A 15,936-nucleotide genomic window follows, 5' to 3' on the forward strand; every position below is an offset into this window, starting at 1 on the left:
AAGCTCAACAATCTATATATATAAAAATAAGTTGTCTGTGTGTGTGTGTGTGTGTGTGTGTGTCGAGTGACGCCATGTTTGTGTGTCGACTGACGTCATGTTTTTCGACTGACGTCATTATAAGGATTGTTCTGTATGTATCATGAAGTTGTTTGTCGACTGACGTCATGTTTGTCAACTGATAAAATTACATACCAGGACACAAATGACGACCGGGACACAGGGAATATAAATGACGACCGGGAACCTCAAAGAGAAATTACAGACTGGGACACCCGGACACAAAACACGACCGGGACACAGGGAATATAAATGACGACCGGGACATAGGGACATAACTACAACGAGGACGCCGGGGCACAGGCGGGATATATAAATGACGACCGGGATACAGGGATTGTTTGAATAGAAATTACAGACCGGGACACAAATGACGACCAGGACACCGGGACACAGTGAATATAAATGACGACCGGGACACTCAAAGAGAAATCACAAACTGGGATACCGGGACACAAATGACGACCGGGACATAGGGAATATAAATGACGACCGGGACACAGGGACACATCATTAGAATAATGAGGTATAGATCTGAATACGGATTGTTTTTCCCATGGAGAATTATATATTGCATGTTCAAGAGTCAGTAAACCTGACAATCTATTTATATGCACAGATAATGGGACAGCGAAGAATGTTGTATATTCGCATGTTTTACGCAGTTAAAAACATATATATATATATATATATATATATATATATATATATATATATATATATATATATATATATATATATATATATATATATATATATATATATATATATCTATTCACAGGTCGGACACAGGGACAAAACTGCAATGGCGCGTAACTAATATGGCGCGTAACGACTTACGTGCGCGGGGGGGTTTGGGGGGGGGGGGTGCGAAGCGCCCCACCAACAAGGTGTTGGGGTGGCGCGAAGCGCCACCCCAACAGCTAGTTTATAATAAACCTCAAAATTATAACTATCTGTTTTTAAGGTTTTCGAATTACTTTAATCTATTGTCACGACCTTCGGTTAAAAACGAACCTTCGTTTTTTTAACTAAAATCTGGTAGGCATTGATGACCTTATCCAAGTCAAAATCCCAAACCCAATCATCATCGCTATCATTTTCAGTTTTGATACGTTTTGACTCTCGCTGTCCAGGTTGATCTTCATCTAACTGCGCGGTTTTGCGTTCTTTAGCCGCAAGCCTTTTGGCATTAACTCTTTGAGCAGCTTCCTCGGCTGTTTCTTCTGCCATTGTAGGATTTGGTAACATTCTATCTTTTTCAATGTTTTTCAATTTGTTAATGTTCATTCTAACATTGACAGTTGGAAAAATCTTCACGTGCCAAGCTTGCTAAAGCTCAACAATTTATAATAAACCTAAAAATTGGAAGTATCTGTTTTAAGGTTTTCGAATTACTTTAATCTATTGTCAAAATATTTCGAAATATTTATGCAATTCCCAGTTTTTCCATTTTAGTTTGTTTTCTTTTTCTTCTTTATTTTTCAGACGTCATATGCAAACCCTCAACACAAAAATACATACAACTTATTTTTATATATATACTAGCTGTTGGGGTGGCGCTTCGCGCCACCCCAACACCTAGTTGGTGGGGCACTTCGCGCCCCCCCAAGCCCCCCCGCGCGTGTAAGTCGTTACGCGCCATATTAGTTACGCGCCATTGTAGTTGTGTCCCTGTGTCCCACCTGTGAATATAGATAGATTTATATATGTGTTTCAAACTACGTAAAAATTGCGAATATGCAACATTCTTGGCTTTCCCATTGTCTGTCCATATACAAAGCCGTATGTACTAATAATGACGTCATATACAAACGCTCTTTTTACAAACAAACAAACATGCATACACACAACTCGTTTTTATATAGATAGATAGATAGATAGATACAATACAAATTAACTACGTAAAACTTGTGAATATACAACAGTCTTCGCTGTCCCATTGTCTGTGCGTATAAACAGATTGTCAGGTTTACCGACCCTAAAAGATGCAACATACAATTGTACATTGATAAAGCAATCTGTATTAAGATCTATACCGCATTTTTCTAGTGATTGCCCTTGAGCTTTGTTAATGGTGATTGCAAATGCTAATCGAATTGGGAATTGCAATCTTTTAAATTGAAAAGGCAGATCCATTGGAATCATGGGAATGCGAGGAATAAGAACAGCCTCACCCTCAAAAGGCCCTGTCAAGATTGTGGCCTCTATTAGGTTTTCCATTGTTTTTTTTTTACGGCAAGTCGAGTGCCATTGCAAAGCTTTGGTGGGTTTATATTTCTTAAAAGTATTATTGGTACGCCTATTTTTAGTTGTAGGACGTGTGGTGGAAACCCTGAAAGATCTATGGAATTTAAAAATTCAGATGGATAATTAACCGCTTCATTTGGTTCCAAAACTGTGTCGACAGACTTGTAAAGGACTGCCTGGTCTCGAATCTTGGTCAAAACAATATTGTTGATTTAGTGGACGTCTATATTTTTGGGTGCGAGAATCGCTCTTTCACTTAGCCATTTATTATTTTTATAATTTTTAAGAATATTCGGAAATACTTTTTCAATCAATTCATTTTTGGACGTCACTAAATTACAGAAATCAGCAGGTAGTTGTATACGTCCTGAAATTGAGTCTACTGGGAGCTTTCCGTTTCCCATTGCCAGCAATTGATCTGAAAATGTTTGACCAGAGTCATCGTTTTGCAATCGGACACGCATATTTGTAGTTAATTTTAATGTTTTTACGTGTGCTCATAAATTAGAATTTTTCAGGCAAGCATTCATTTCGTCTGCAGGAGTTGATCTAGGTATTATAGGTAATGTTTGCCTGAAATCTCCCACAAGCAATATTAATGTGCTGCCAAAGGGTTTCGACTTCCCTCGCAAATCTTTCAAGCATTTATCCAGAGCCTCGAGCGATTTTTTGTGTGCCATTGTGCACTCATCCCAAATAATAAGTTTGCATTGCTGCAATACTTTACCCATCCCAGATGATTTGGAAATATTGCACGTGGGAGTTTCTGTAGAATGCAAGTTCAGAGGCAATTTCAAAGCGGAATGAGCAGTTCTTCCACCAGGCAGCAATGTTGCGGCTATTCTGGACGACGCAATTGCCAACGCTATATCATTTTTTGATCGAATTGATACCAGAATCAGTTTTATCACAAACGTTTTACCAATACCTCCTGGCGCATCCAAAAAGAAAATTTCTCCAACGTTGTTATCGACACAATGCATTATCGTATCATAAATGTCTTTTTGTTCCGACGTTAACTTGGAAATGTTATTTTGTACATACGACAATAGATCACTCGTACTGTAACTTTGTTCACGATCCAATTCTACACATGTCGAAACACCAGCGATACGGTTAGGTGAAGGCATTCCCAAATCCTGAAGAGGTTTGTTTGCCATACGTACGCACAAATCTTCTATAACAACTAAAGTGTAGTTATAAATTTCTGATGTAAAATCAAAAGTCATATCTGACGTCTCTAACTGTTTTCGATGGAGTATATCTTCGGACATTTTTGACTTATATTTTTCCCATAACTCTGTAGGAGCTGATGGAGAGCAAGTTGTTAAAATGATGCCAAACAATGCACGAATTTGACTTGGGGTTGACGTTTCGCACGCGTCATTGATGCAGTATCCCAGTGTTGGTCATTCTCCAATAAATTAAGACCTTGGCATGCACTACGGTAAGTGTCATGTATAGTACCATTTACAGTCCTCAAATACTCAAAGGATGTCGGACCGGGCACATTCACCAAAAGCAGGCGTAGAAAGAAGCATTCATGTTGATTGGGGTGAACGGTGTAGAGTCTTCCTATCGTGGTATCTTTGAAGATGGTAGGTTGGCCGTCGACTGACTTACCCTGTTTTCGACGTTCAAATACTTTATTTTTAGTATTCCACGTGTAATACGAAGGCACTTCAGTATACAGCAGTTTTTTTTGCAAAAGAATCATTTTTGCAAAGCGAAAAAAAAGCTGTTAATGTTGTATCCAGTGGATTCAGGACTCTTTGTTGCACGTTGGTTTCCGTGAAATAAACACGTTGACCATTCTGTAAATGTACCGCTAAGTGAACAACAGCTGGACTACGTTCATGTATCGGAAATGAAAGAATTTGCCAAACAGCTTCATTAGTGCTTATGTATCTTCCAGCCTGATATTGTACGATTTCATCGAAATCTTTGATTTCGGGCTGCAATCTAAAAACTGCCATGTCACTGCCTTTGTTGACGTATTTACATATGTATTTGATTGCCTTTACGGAGTTACAGTATTCAACGTTTATGTGTGCATTAAATGTTTTTGATAATAATGGGGAATATGGAACAACCCACTGGTTATCTACTTCGATGGTGGTACCGTTACGCTTCTTTATTATTGCTGTTTTACCGCCATCTTCAGTAGATCTTCTTCTATATTGTGGGTAACCATCATTGCCAGTAATTGTGTTTGATACTATAAGTCGAGAATATTGCTTTGTGCACCTTCCTTTGGCCATGCATGGTGAATTTTCGTTCAGTGCACCGCAAGGTCCATGTATCATATTTTTTACAATAATATCATGTAACCCCTTATCGACATTTTTATCAGGTATTTCAGTGGAAATCACATCATCAATTTCGTTCGAAGTAATTTTTTTATGTAGCCAGATTAGTTTATGTGCGTGTGGCAAACCTCGTTTTTGCCATTCCACTGAGTACATCCAGCATCGCACTGACCCAAACACTTCAAGTTTTACAATGTAGTTTATCAGTGATTTCAACTTTTGCCGGAAGACACGGGCCGTAATGTCATGCCTATGAACCGCCGATTGTCCTTGAAGTAAAAGCTGCAGTATCTCGTCCCAAGATTGATTACATGTAAATGTAATAAATAAATCTGGACGACCATAGAGACGAACATACGCAATAGCATCTTGAGCATATTCATGCATATGACGGGGACTGCCAGCATATGACGAAGGTAAAATTGTTAATCTTCCAACGTTTGTGGTATTACCGTCATTTATAACTGCATCTCGCAAATGAATGTATTGTTCAGAGCGGAGCTTGGTCTGATTCAGGCGGATATATAGCAAACGTTCTGATTCAATTTTAGCATACATATCAAAAAAAGGGATAAATTTGCCCTTTTACTTTGAAAGTAGACATAAATTGATCTGGATTTTCGATTTGGGCTCCAAACGACGTCATTTGGAAACATGAGTTGTATTTTCTGATTTTTGACAAAAAACGCTTAGATTCTGACGTAGTTCCAGTAAGGAAAGTCTTCAATGGCTCTGGTGGTGCAGCCAATAGAGGAAGTTTAACTTTTCCTGAGGCAAGGCCTTGCAATAGGGACAAATTTTAGACATTGTCCCGATTGGAACACATCTACTCAAGCTATAATCATCGACTGGGTTGTACCTGAATGCCAGGCGATAACTTTCAGGTTGCTCTGATTCCTCGGCACGCTTTCTTTTCTTACTTTCTCTATCAGCAGCAAGCCTGATTTCTTGCTGTTCTTGTGATTCCTCGGCACGCTTTCTTTTCTTACTTTCTCTATCAGCAGCAAGCCTTATTTCTTGCTGTTCTTGTAATTCCTCGGCACGCCTTCTTTTTTCACTTTCTCTTTTAGCAGCAAGTCTGCTTCCGCGTTGCTCTGGTAGTTCCTCGGCACGCTTTCTGTTCTTTCTTTCTCTATCAGCCTCAAGCCTGTTTCCTTGCTGTTCTTTTGATTCCTCGGCACGCTTTCTGTTCTTTCTTTCTCTATCAGCCTCAAGCCTGTTTCCTTGCTGTTCTTTTGATTCCTCGGCACGCCTTCTTTTTTCACTTTCTCTTTTAGCAGCAAGTCTGCTTTCGCGTTGCTCTGGTAGTTCCTCGGCACGCTTTCTTTTCTGACTTTCTCTATCAGCAGCAAGTTTTTTGGCATAGACTCTTTGAGCATCTTCATCGGCTTTTGCCATTGTAAGTTCATCAGTCATTGTAAACTTAAACATTAATAGATTTCTACGTGAACATATGTCTTAAATATCTTGAATGACGTCACCGTCAAAGCAAAAATGACGACAACTAATTCCATGACGTCAGCCGACACAGAAACATGACGTCACCTGTTCCACAGACAGACAGACAGACAACTTATTTTTATATATATACTAGCTGTTGGGGTGGCGCTTCGCGCCACCCCAACACCTAGTTGGTGGGGGCGCTTCGCGCCCCCCCCAAGCCCCCCCGCGCGCGTAAGTCGTTACGCGCCATAATAGTTACGCGCCATTGTAGTTGTGTCCCTATGTCCCACCTGTGAATATAGATATATATATATATATATATGGTTTTAACTACGTAAAACTTGCGAATATACAACATTCTTTGCTGTCCCATTGTCTTTGCATATAAATAGATTGTCAGGTTATCCCCCTGTTTCCCCCGGTGTCCCCGTTGTAGTTGTGTCCCTGTGTCCCGGTCGTCATTTATATTCCCTGTGTCCCGGGTCCCGGTCATCATTTGTATCCCGGTGTCCCGGTCTGTATATACATTCGTTTTTTAGTTTTGTTTTTCTCCTTTATTTTTTTCCTTTTTTTTTCTTTTTTAGCTTATTTAGATTTTTAGATTTTTTAGTTTTTTTTATTAGTTTTTAGTTTTTATTTCTTTTTAGTTTTTTTGTCCCGGTCGTCATTTATATCCCCCTGTTTCCCCCGGTGTCCCCGTTGTAGTTGTGTCCCTGTGTCCCGGTCGTTATTTATATTCCCTGTGTCCCGGTCGTCATTTGTATCCCGGTGTACCGGTCTGTATATACATTCGTTTTTTAGTTTTGTTTTTCTCCTTTATTTTTTTCCTTTTTTTTTCTTTTTTAGTTTATTTAGATTTTTAGATTTTTTAGTTTTTTTATTAGTTTTTAGTTTTTTTTTCTTTTTAGTTTTTTTGTAGTTTTTACCTTCTTTTTAGTTTTGTTAATTTTTTTTTTTACTTGTGTCCTGGTCGTCATTTATACTCCCTGTGTCCCGGTGCTTTGTTGATTGCTAATCGAACATTCCTTTTGTCCTGGTCGCTTTCTCTTTGAGTGTCGTCATTTATTTTTTTCTTTTTTAGTTCTTTTAGTTTTTACCTTTTTTAGTTTTTTTTTAGTTTTTAGTTTTTTTAGTTTTTTACCTTTTTTTAGTTTTTTTAGTTTTTTAGCTTTTTTATTTTTTTTATTAGTTTTTAGTTTTTTTGTAGTTTTTGCCTTTTTTTTTAGTTTTTTGTCCTGGTCGCTTTCTCTTTGAGTGTCGTCATTTATTAGTTTTTTCCTTTTTTTTTTTAGTTTTTTATTGGTTTTTACCTTTATTTTAGCTTATTTTTCAGTTTTTTCCTTTTTTTTAGTTTTTTTTTATTTTTTATTTTTTTTAGTTTTTTACCTTTTTTTAGTTTTTTTAGTTTTTTTAGTTTTTTAGCTTTTTTACTTTTTTTATTAGTTTTTAGTTTTTTTTTGTAGTTTTTGCCTTTTTTTAGTTTTTTCAGTTTTTTTTTTAGTTTTTTATTGGTTTTTACCTTTATAGTTTTTTTAGTTTTTTAGCTTTTTTATTTTTTTTATTAGTTTTTAGTTTTTTTTGTAGTTTTTGCCTTTTTTTAGTTTTTTCAGTTTTGACGTCACCTAATCCAGTTTTTTCAGGTGACGTCACCTGACACATCCATCCACACATCCATCCACACATCCACAGACAGACAACTTATTTTTATATATATAGAAGATATAGATAGAAGATATGTCCCGCGCGCGTAAGTCGTTACGCGCCATATTAGTTACGCGCCATTGTAGTTGTGTCCCTATGTCCCACCTGTGAATATAGATATATATATATATATATATATATGTTTTTAACTACGTAAAACTTGCGAATATACAACATTCTTTGCTGTCCCATTGTCTGTGCATATAAATAGATTTTCAGGTTTACCGACTCTTGAACATGCAACATATAATGGTCCATGGGAAAACAATCCGTATTCAGATCTATACCTCATGATTCTAATGATTGCCCTTGAGCTTTGTTGATGGTGATTGCTAATCGACCATTCCCTGAGTCGCCATCGTCATTTATATATCCCCCTGTGCACCCCGGCGTCCCCTTTGTAGTTATGTCCCTGTGTCCCGGTCGTCATTTATATTCCCTGTGTCCCGGTCGTCATTTGTGTCCCGGTGTTCCAGTCCGTGATTTCTCTTTGAGTGTCCCGGGCGTCATTTATATTCCTTGTGTCCCGGTGTCCCGGTCGTCATTTATATCCCCCTGTGCCCCCCGGCGTCCCCATTGTAGTTGTGTCCCTGTGTCCCGGTCGTCATTTATATTCCCTGTGTCCCGGTCGTCATTTGTATCCCGGTGTCCCGGTCTGTATATACATTCGTTTTTTAGTTTTGTTTTTCTCCTTTATTTTTTTCCTTTTTTCTTTTTTTTCTTTTTTAGTTTATTTAGATTTTTAGATTTTTTAGTTTTTTTATTAGTTTTTAGTTTTTTTGTAGTTTTTACAATTTTTTTAGTTTTTTTAGTTTTTTTTTTTACTTATGTCCTGGTCGTCATTTATACTCCCTGTGTCCCGGTCGTCATTTGTGTCTCGGTGCTTTGTTGATTGCTAATTTATATTATATTTATATTTATATTTTTTATATTTATTAATATTTTTTTAGTTTTCTTTTTCTCTTATTTTTCAGTTTTTTCCTTTTTTTTAGTTTTTTCTTTTTTAGTTTTTAGTTTTTTTTTTGTTTTTTACCTTTTTTTAGTTTTTTTAGTTTTTTTAGTTTTTTAGCTTTTTTAGTTTTTTTATTAGTTTTTAGTTTTTTTTTTTAGTTTTTGCCTTTTTTTAGTTTTTTCAGTTTTTTTTAGTTTTTAGTTTTTTACCTTTTTTTAGTTTTTTTTAGTTTTTTTTCTTTTTAGTTTTTTTTGTAGTTTTTACCTTTTTTAGTTTTTTTTCTTCTTTTGTATTAGTGTGAAATAATTCAGACGTCATATGCGGACAAACACGACGTCACTCGACAGACAGACAGACAGACATAACCCACAAACAACTTATTTTTATATATATTTATTCATATTTTTTTAGTTTTCTTTTTCTCTTTTATTTTTCAGTTTTTTCCTTTTTTTTAGTTTTTTTCTTTTTTAGTTTTTAGTTTTTTTTAGTTTTTTACCTTTTTTTAGTTTTTTTTAGTTTTTTTAGTTTTTTAGCTTTTTTATTTTTTTATTAGTTTTTATTTTTTTTTGTAGTTTTTGCCTTTTTTTATTTTTTTCATTTTTTTTTAGTTATTAGATTTTTACCTTTTTTTAGTTTTTTTTAGTTTTTTAGCTTTTTTAGTTTTTTTTTTCTTTTTAGTTTTTTTTTGTAGTTTTTACCTTTTTTAGTTTTTTTCTTCTTTTGTATTAGTGTGAAATAATTCAGACGTCATATGCGGACAAACATGACGTCACCTGATCCACAGATCCACACACAGACAACTTATTTTTATATATATAGATATATATTTAACTACGTAAAACTTGCGAATATACAACATTCTTCGCTGTCCTATTGTCTGTCCATATAAATAGATTGTCAGGTTTACCAACTCTTGAACATGCAACATAATAATTGTCCATGGGAAAACAATTCGTATTCATATCTATACCGCATTTTTCTAACGATTGCCCTTGAGCTTTGTTGATGGTGATTGCTAATCGAACATTCCCTGTGTCCCCGTCGTCATCTATATATCCCCCTGTGCCCCCGGCGTCCCCGTTGGAGTTGTGTCCCTGTGTCCAGGTCGTCATTTATATTCCCTGTGTCCCGGTCGTCATTTGTGTCCCTTTATCCCAGTCTGTAAATTCTCTTAGAGTGTCCTGGTCGTCATTTATATAGATATATAGATACAGTTTCATTTCAGTTTTTTTTCTTTTTTAGTTTTTCTTTTCTTATTTTTTTCTTTTTTAGTTTTTCTTTTTTAAGTTTCTTCTTTTTATTGATAATAAACCTCAAATTTTGGGTATCTGTTTTAAGGTTTTCGAATTACCTTAATCTTTTGTCAAAATATATTGAAACATTTGTGGAATTCCCAGTTTTTTTAGTTTTTTCTTTTTTTTTAGCTGTTTAGGTTTTTTTTAGTTTTTTTTTTCTTTTTAGTTTTTTACCTTTTTATTTTTTTTACATTTTTCCTTTTTAAGTTTTTTTCTTTTTTTAATTTTTTATTTAGTTTTTTTTTTTAGTTTTTTCTTTTTAGTTTTGTTTTTAGTTTTTTACCATTTTTGTTTTTTCGAATTACTTTAACCTATTGTCAAAATATTTCGAAATATTTATGCAATTTCCAGTTTTTACATTCTAGTTTGTTTTCTTTTATATATATAGAAGATATAATCTGGCGTAATGGACGGACAACTTATTTTTATATATATTGTCAAAATATATTGAAATATTTGTGCAATTCCCAGTTTTTTTTTTTAGTTTTTTCTTTTTTTAGTTTTTAGCTTTTTTAGTTTTTTTTTAGTTTTTTATCTTTTTTATTTTTTTACGTTTTTTCTTTTTAGGTTTTTTCTTTTTTTAATTTTTTTAATTTTTAATTTTTTTTTTTTAGTTTTTTCTTTTTAGTTTTTTTTTAGTTTTTTACCATTTTTCTTTTTTCAAATTACTTTAATCTATTGTCAAAATATTTCGAAATATTTATGCAATTTCCGGTTTTTACATTCTAGTTTGTTTTCTTTTATATATATAGAAGATATAATCTGGCGTAACGGACAGACAACTTATTTTTATATATATATAGATAACGCAATCATCATCGCTATCATTTTCAGTTTTGATATGTTTTGACTCTCGCTGTCCAGGTGGATTTTCATCTAACTGCGCGGTTTTGCGTTCAAATACCGTTAATGACGTCACCTTCAAAGCAAAAATGATGGCAACCAATTTCATGACGTCAGCCGAAACATGACGTCACCTGATCCACAGATCCACAGACAACTTATTTATATATATATATAGATAAGATATAATCAGGCGTAACAGACATAGTGTAACAGACATAAAAGACAGACAACTTATTTTTATTTATATAGATTTTTATATATAGATACAGTTTCTTCTTTAGTTTTTTTCTTTTTTAGTTTTTTCTTTTTTTTAGTTTCTTCTTTTTATTGATTTGTTTTCTTCAATTTGTCAATGTTCATTCTAACATTGACGCTTGGAAAAATCTTTACGTGCCAAGCATGCTAAAGTTCCCACAATTTATATTAAACCTCAAAATTTGGGGTATCTGTTTTAAGGTTTTCGGATTACTTTAATCTATTGTCAAAATATATTGAAATATTTGTGCAATTCCCAGTTTTTTTTTGTTTTTTCTTTTTTTTAGTTTTTTAGCTTTTTTTAGTTTTTTTTAGTTTTTTATCTTTTTTATTTTTGTACGTTTTTTCTTTTTAGGTTTTTTCTTTTTTTAATCTTTTTAATTTTTATTTTTTTTTTTAGTTTTTTCTTTTTAGTTTTTTTTTTAGTTTTTTACCATTTTTCTTTTTCCGAATTACTTTAATCAATTGTCAAAATATTTTGAAATATTTATGCAATTTCCAGTTTTTACATTCTAGTTTGTTTTCTTTTATATATGTAGAAGATATAATCTGGCGTAACGGACAGACAACTTATTTTTATATATATAGATAGATAGAAGATATAATCTGGCGTAACAGACATAGTGTAACAGACATAACACACATACAACTTATTTTTATATAGATAAGATATTCACAGGTGGGAAACAAGGACACAACTACAATGGCGCGTAACTAATAGTAGTAGTAGTACTAGTATTAGTAGTAGTAGTAGTAGTAGAACAATTTTATTAGAAATAAACATTTCTTAATCAATAGCACAACATAAGCGAAGCTTGCGAGGCTGTGCTAAATTCAAAGAAAATAAGGAGACAATATGGAAATAAGAAAATATGGAGAATGAGACCATATAACGAAATAAAAAAAAAAGGAAAAAAAGACATAAACAATACACTACCTTGCATGACCCCAAGACAACAAAAAGAACAAACAAAAAAATACATAAATATTACAAATGAATAACCTATGCAAAAATTATTTTAGTTAATCTGTTTCAAAAGTATACCTACCGAGCAACTCCACACGTAAATCAGACTTAAACTGGCCAAGGCTCCCTATTTCCTTGATATCTATACTCAGTTTATTCCAAAGTTTTGAAGCTCTGTAAATAAGTAAAAAAGAAGACCTACTTGAAACTAATCGAGGAGCCTCAGTATTACCTCTTATCCGAGTAATGTGGTGGTGAACATCAGACCTCACACAAAATATTCCTGTAAAAAAATCAGGAAGGCTATCACTATAATACTTATAGTGATAAATATATAAAAATCAACGTATAAAAATCACGTAATCCAGCTGCAGGCATTATATTTAAGTCTCTATACACACACCTCAAAGACTCCTGGTTCCCAACACCACAAAAAACACGGATAGCATTATTCTGGATTACACGGATTGGACGAACTATCGAAGGGAAAGTACCACGCCAAATCGACGAGCAATACAAAATATAAGGGTGAATCAGGGAAAAGTGTAACAATCGTAGAACATTTGGGGGGAAAGTATGTTTTAATTTGCGCATGATACCTAAGTTACGTGACAATATTTTCGAAACTTACTTCACGTGATCTTTAAATGATAGAGTTTCATCAACACTGATTCCGAGGTTTTTGGTGAATCTTGTTTGTTTAATAATTCCCCGATCCGAAATCATTTCCGTAAACCAAGGGTAAAAATTCGGAGATCGAGAGAAAATAACAAAATTTGACTTATCTATATTCCGGTCAAGGTGGTTTATTTCAAGCCATGAACATATCCTGCTCATTGCTGCATTTATCGTTGACTTGAGCAGTTGTTCTGTAGGGGGCAACACACACCAAGTTTGTCTCATCAGCAAATAAGGGCTTAGTAAGCTGGGGCTTACTCGGACCGTTGTCAACAAAGTCGTCAATTCAGGGCAGAGCTTTCACAACATGCGGTAGATTATTAATAAAAATTGAAAACAGACTCGGACCCAGTACGGATCCTTGAGGAACCCCCTAATTAACAACACTTTTACTAGACAAAAATCCATGTAAATTGACATACTGCTGTCTATTTTGAAGATAACTGCAAAGCAAACCCAATGTAGCACCCCTTAATCCATAAAATTCACATTTTTTTAATATTATTCGATGGTCAACAGTGTCAATCGCCTTAATTAAGTCCAAAAATACACCAGCTACCCTAAGCTTTTTATCAAGAGCATCATTAATTATAGTAGTAATAAATGAAATCGCCATTGTTGTTCTGTTGTTCTGCCCTTCCTGAAACCAAACTGATTTGGATGTAGAAGTTTCTGACGCTCCAAATGCTCATAAATTCTAATATTAATACATTTTTCTAAAACTCGTGAAACAACAGGTAATAATGAAATTGGTCTATAATTCCCCAAATCATTCTTGTTACCACCCTTAAACACAGGAGTTATCCTTGCAATTTTAAGACAATTGGGGAACTTCCCTTGCTTAAAACAAGCATTAATATATGTGAAATGCTTGGAAACGCGGCTTTTAAACAAGAAGGTTAATGGAATCACTCCCAGCCGAAGAACTTTTCATCTCAAAGATAATCTTGCGAACTTCATCATGAGTGACGGATCTTAGATACATTGATACATCGACAGAAATACCCATACAAGTCTCAAGCAGAGGATCATTATCAGAAGCTACTGTAGTACGAGAAAAACGAGCCCCAACAGTTGCAAAATGTTCCGAAAGGGCATTACAAATTACATCAGGCTCATTCGATTTTAACCCATCACGTAGTAGCTTCATCAGGCAGAACCGGATATGTTGAAGATATAACACTTTTAATAATTTTCCAAGTTTTAGCTGGGTTACCACAAGCATCTTTGAATTTACACTCAAAATATTTTTTCTTCGCGTTTCTCAAAAGTTTATTAAGAGCATTTCTATAATTTTTATAAATTCTTGTGCAAACTGGATCATTTTCATTCCTTATTGAATCCCTATATAACTGGTCTTTCTTACTTATGCACCGCAGAAGACTAGGTGACAACCACGGCTTTTTGGTTATCTTTTTCCTTGACCTTGTCCGATTCATTACACAAGTTTTACTCAAAATAGAGATCAATGTATCATAACATCTCTGAAAACTTATATTTATATCATCTAGATTTTCAACTACATTATTCCAACCAACATTAGAAATCTCTTGTTGAAACTTTTCTAAGTTACCCTGGTTGAGCACAGGTAACATACTCATTTTCAGTCTAGGGCCTTGCTGCCTCAGGAAACAAAACTTTAAAACTCGCAGAAATCCCAAAATGGTCAGAAACATCAGTAACAATAACCCCTGGATCTGAAAATTTAGAATTAGAAAAAATATTATCAAGTAGCTTTGCCGTTAAAGTGGCAACAAGCGTACAAATATTAATAGTGGGAAATAAACTATATGACATGCAAAGCTGTAGGAAGTCCATAGGAGTATTCGAATTCATATCGTTAAGGTCAATTATTAAAGTCCCAAAGCATGAAGAATGGGTGCGAACCAGTAGGTAGTTTATCCAACTGTTCCTCCAAAATATCCAAAAAGGCCGGTATAGACTCAGATGGTGGTCTATATAGTACAACAACATAAATATATTTTGGCTTAAGCCTGAGCTGAAGAATAAGTGGCTCAAATAACATCTCGTGAAACAGCACTAGATCACTTCTTACCAAAACCTCGATATCGCTCCGTATATAAGCTCCAATACCTCCATGTTGACGAAATTGACGATTCCTATGATAAAATGTATACCCTGGAATATCCAAGAGAGCAGAGTTATGCTCATTTAGCCATGTTTCTGTGAGACCAATAACCTGAAAAATGGAAAGTTCACATACCTCGCTTAAAAAATTAAAAGATGAATTCAAACCCTGGCAGTTGAGATGGAAAACTCTGAGATCTTCAGAATCACCATCACTATTCCCCGACCTCAAACCATCTTTAAATAGGTACTTTGAATTACAAGAAACATATTGACCAGCAATCCCACTATCATAATCCCGGTGGAGCTGCTCCTTAAACATACTACCAAAATCCACAAATGAAGCTTCCAAATTTTTAAGACGGCTGTTGCCCGGGGTGCCACGATCATCATCAACCATATTCATACAATTTTACAACAAAGTAATATGGCCTCATCTCCACAACAAAACAAAAAGGAAAAAAAAGCAACTAAACAAGGACAAAATAGAATATAACAAACAACAAAAGAATGACACTTTCCATCTCGGAAAAAAAAGAAACAGGCCGTATTTGGTTTGCCCGGAACGAAATCATATACAAGTCACCAAATACAACGGCTACTAATTCCCACAATCACATAACCATATCAACAATTTTCTTATTTCTTTTCTTGATACAACCATTGCGACAAAATAGCAAGTTTTATTTTTTATTAATTTTATCATTAATTGTTTTTTAATTGTTTTTTTCAATAACAAATAAGCACTCACTAATTTTAACAGCAGCAAACAAAAACTAAGAATCCAACAAAATCTTAGCATTGTACCAAGGCACTTTAATAACACGGTTGTCCTTTTAAACAGAGATGCTGGGTGGTAGGGTAGGAGGTACCCAGCATTCCACACCTTTATCCACCAAACGCTTACGTAACCCAAGTAATTCTTTACGCAAAACCCGCACACGCGGTGAGACATCATCACTAATAAAAACAGACTTATAAACACCGAACTCTTTCCCTTTTAATTTTTTCGCATTACTTAGAATCAAGAAACGCGCCTGGAGACTATCCACCCTAATTTTAACAAACTCTTGGAACAGTGAGCCACAGTGA

At 34.5% G+C, this 15,936-nt stretch overlaps 1 protein-coding gene across 8 annotated transcripts in view; it reads right to left on the reverse strand.

Annotated features, from left to right (window-relative positions):
* Positions 1-1,007: 1,007 nt before the first annotated feature.
* LOC136033171 (GRB10-interacting GYF protein 2-like) overlaps positions 1,008-15,936 on the reverse strand; it is a 461,255-nt gene continuing 446,326 nt past the window's right edge. For all 8 annotated transcript variants that reach the window (XM_065713862.1, XM_065713859.1, XM_065713857.1 and 5 more), the window contains one exon: positions 1,008-14,956. In XM_065713862.1, the coding sequence (XP_065569934.1) occupies positions 3,993-5,177 (1,185 nt within the window). In that variant the 5' untranslated portion in view covers positions 5,178-14,956 and the 3' untranslated portion in view covers positions 1,008-3,992. The remainder of the gene's footprint in view (positions 14,957-15,936) is intronic.

Source organism: Artemia franciscana, chromosome 11 (assembly GCF_032884065.1).
Source record: "Artemia franciscana chromosome 11, ASM3288406v1, whole genome shotgun sequence".
In the NCBI taxonomy this organism is placed as follows: Eukaryota; Metazoa; Arthropoda; class Branchiopoda; order Anostraca; family Artemiidae; genus Artemia; species Artemia franciscana.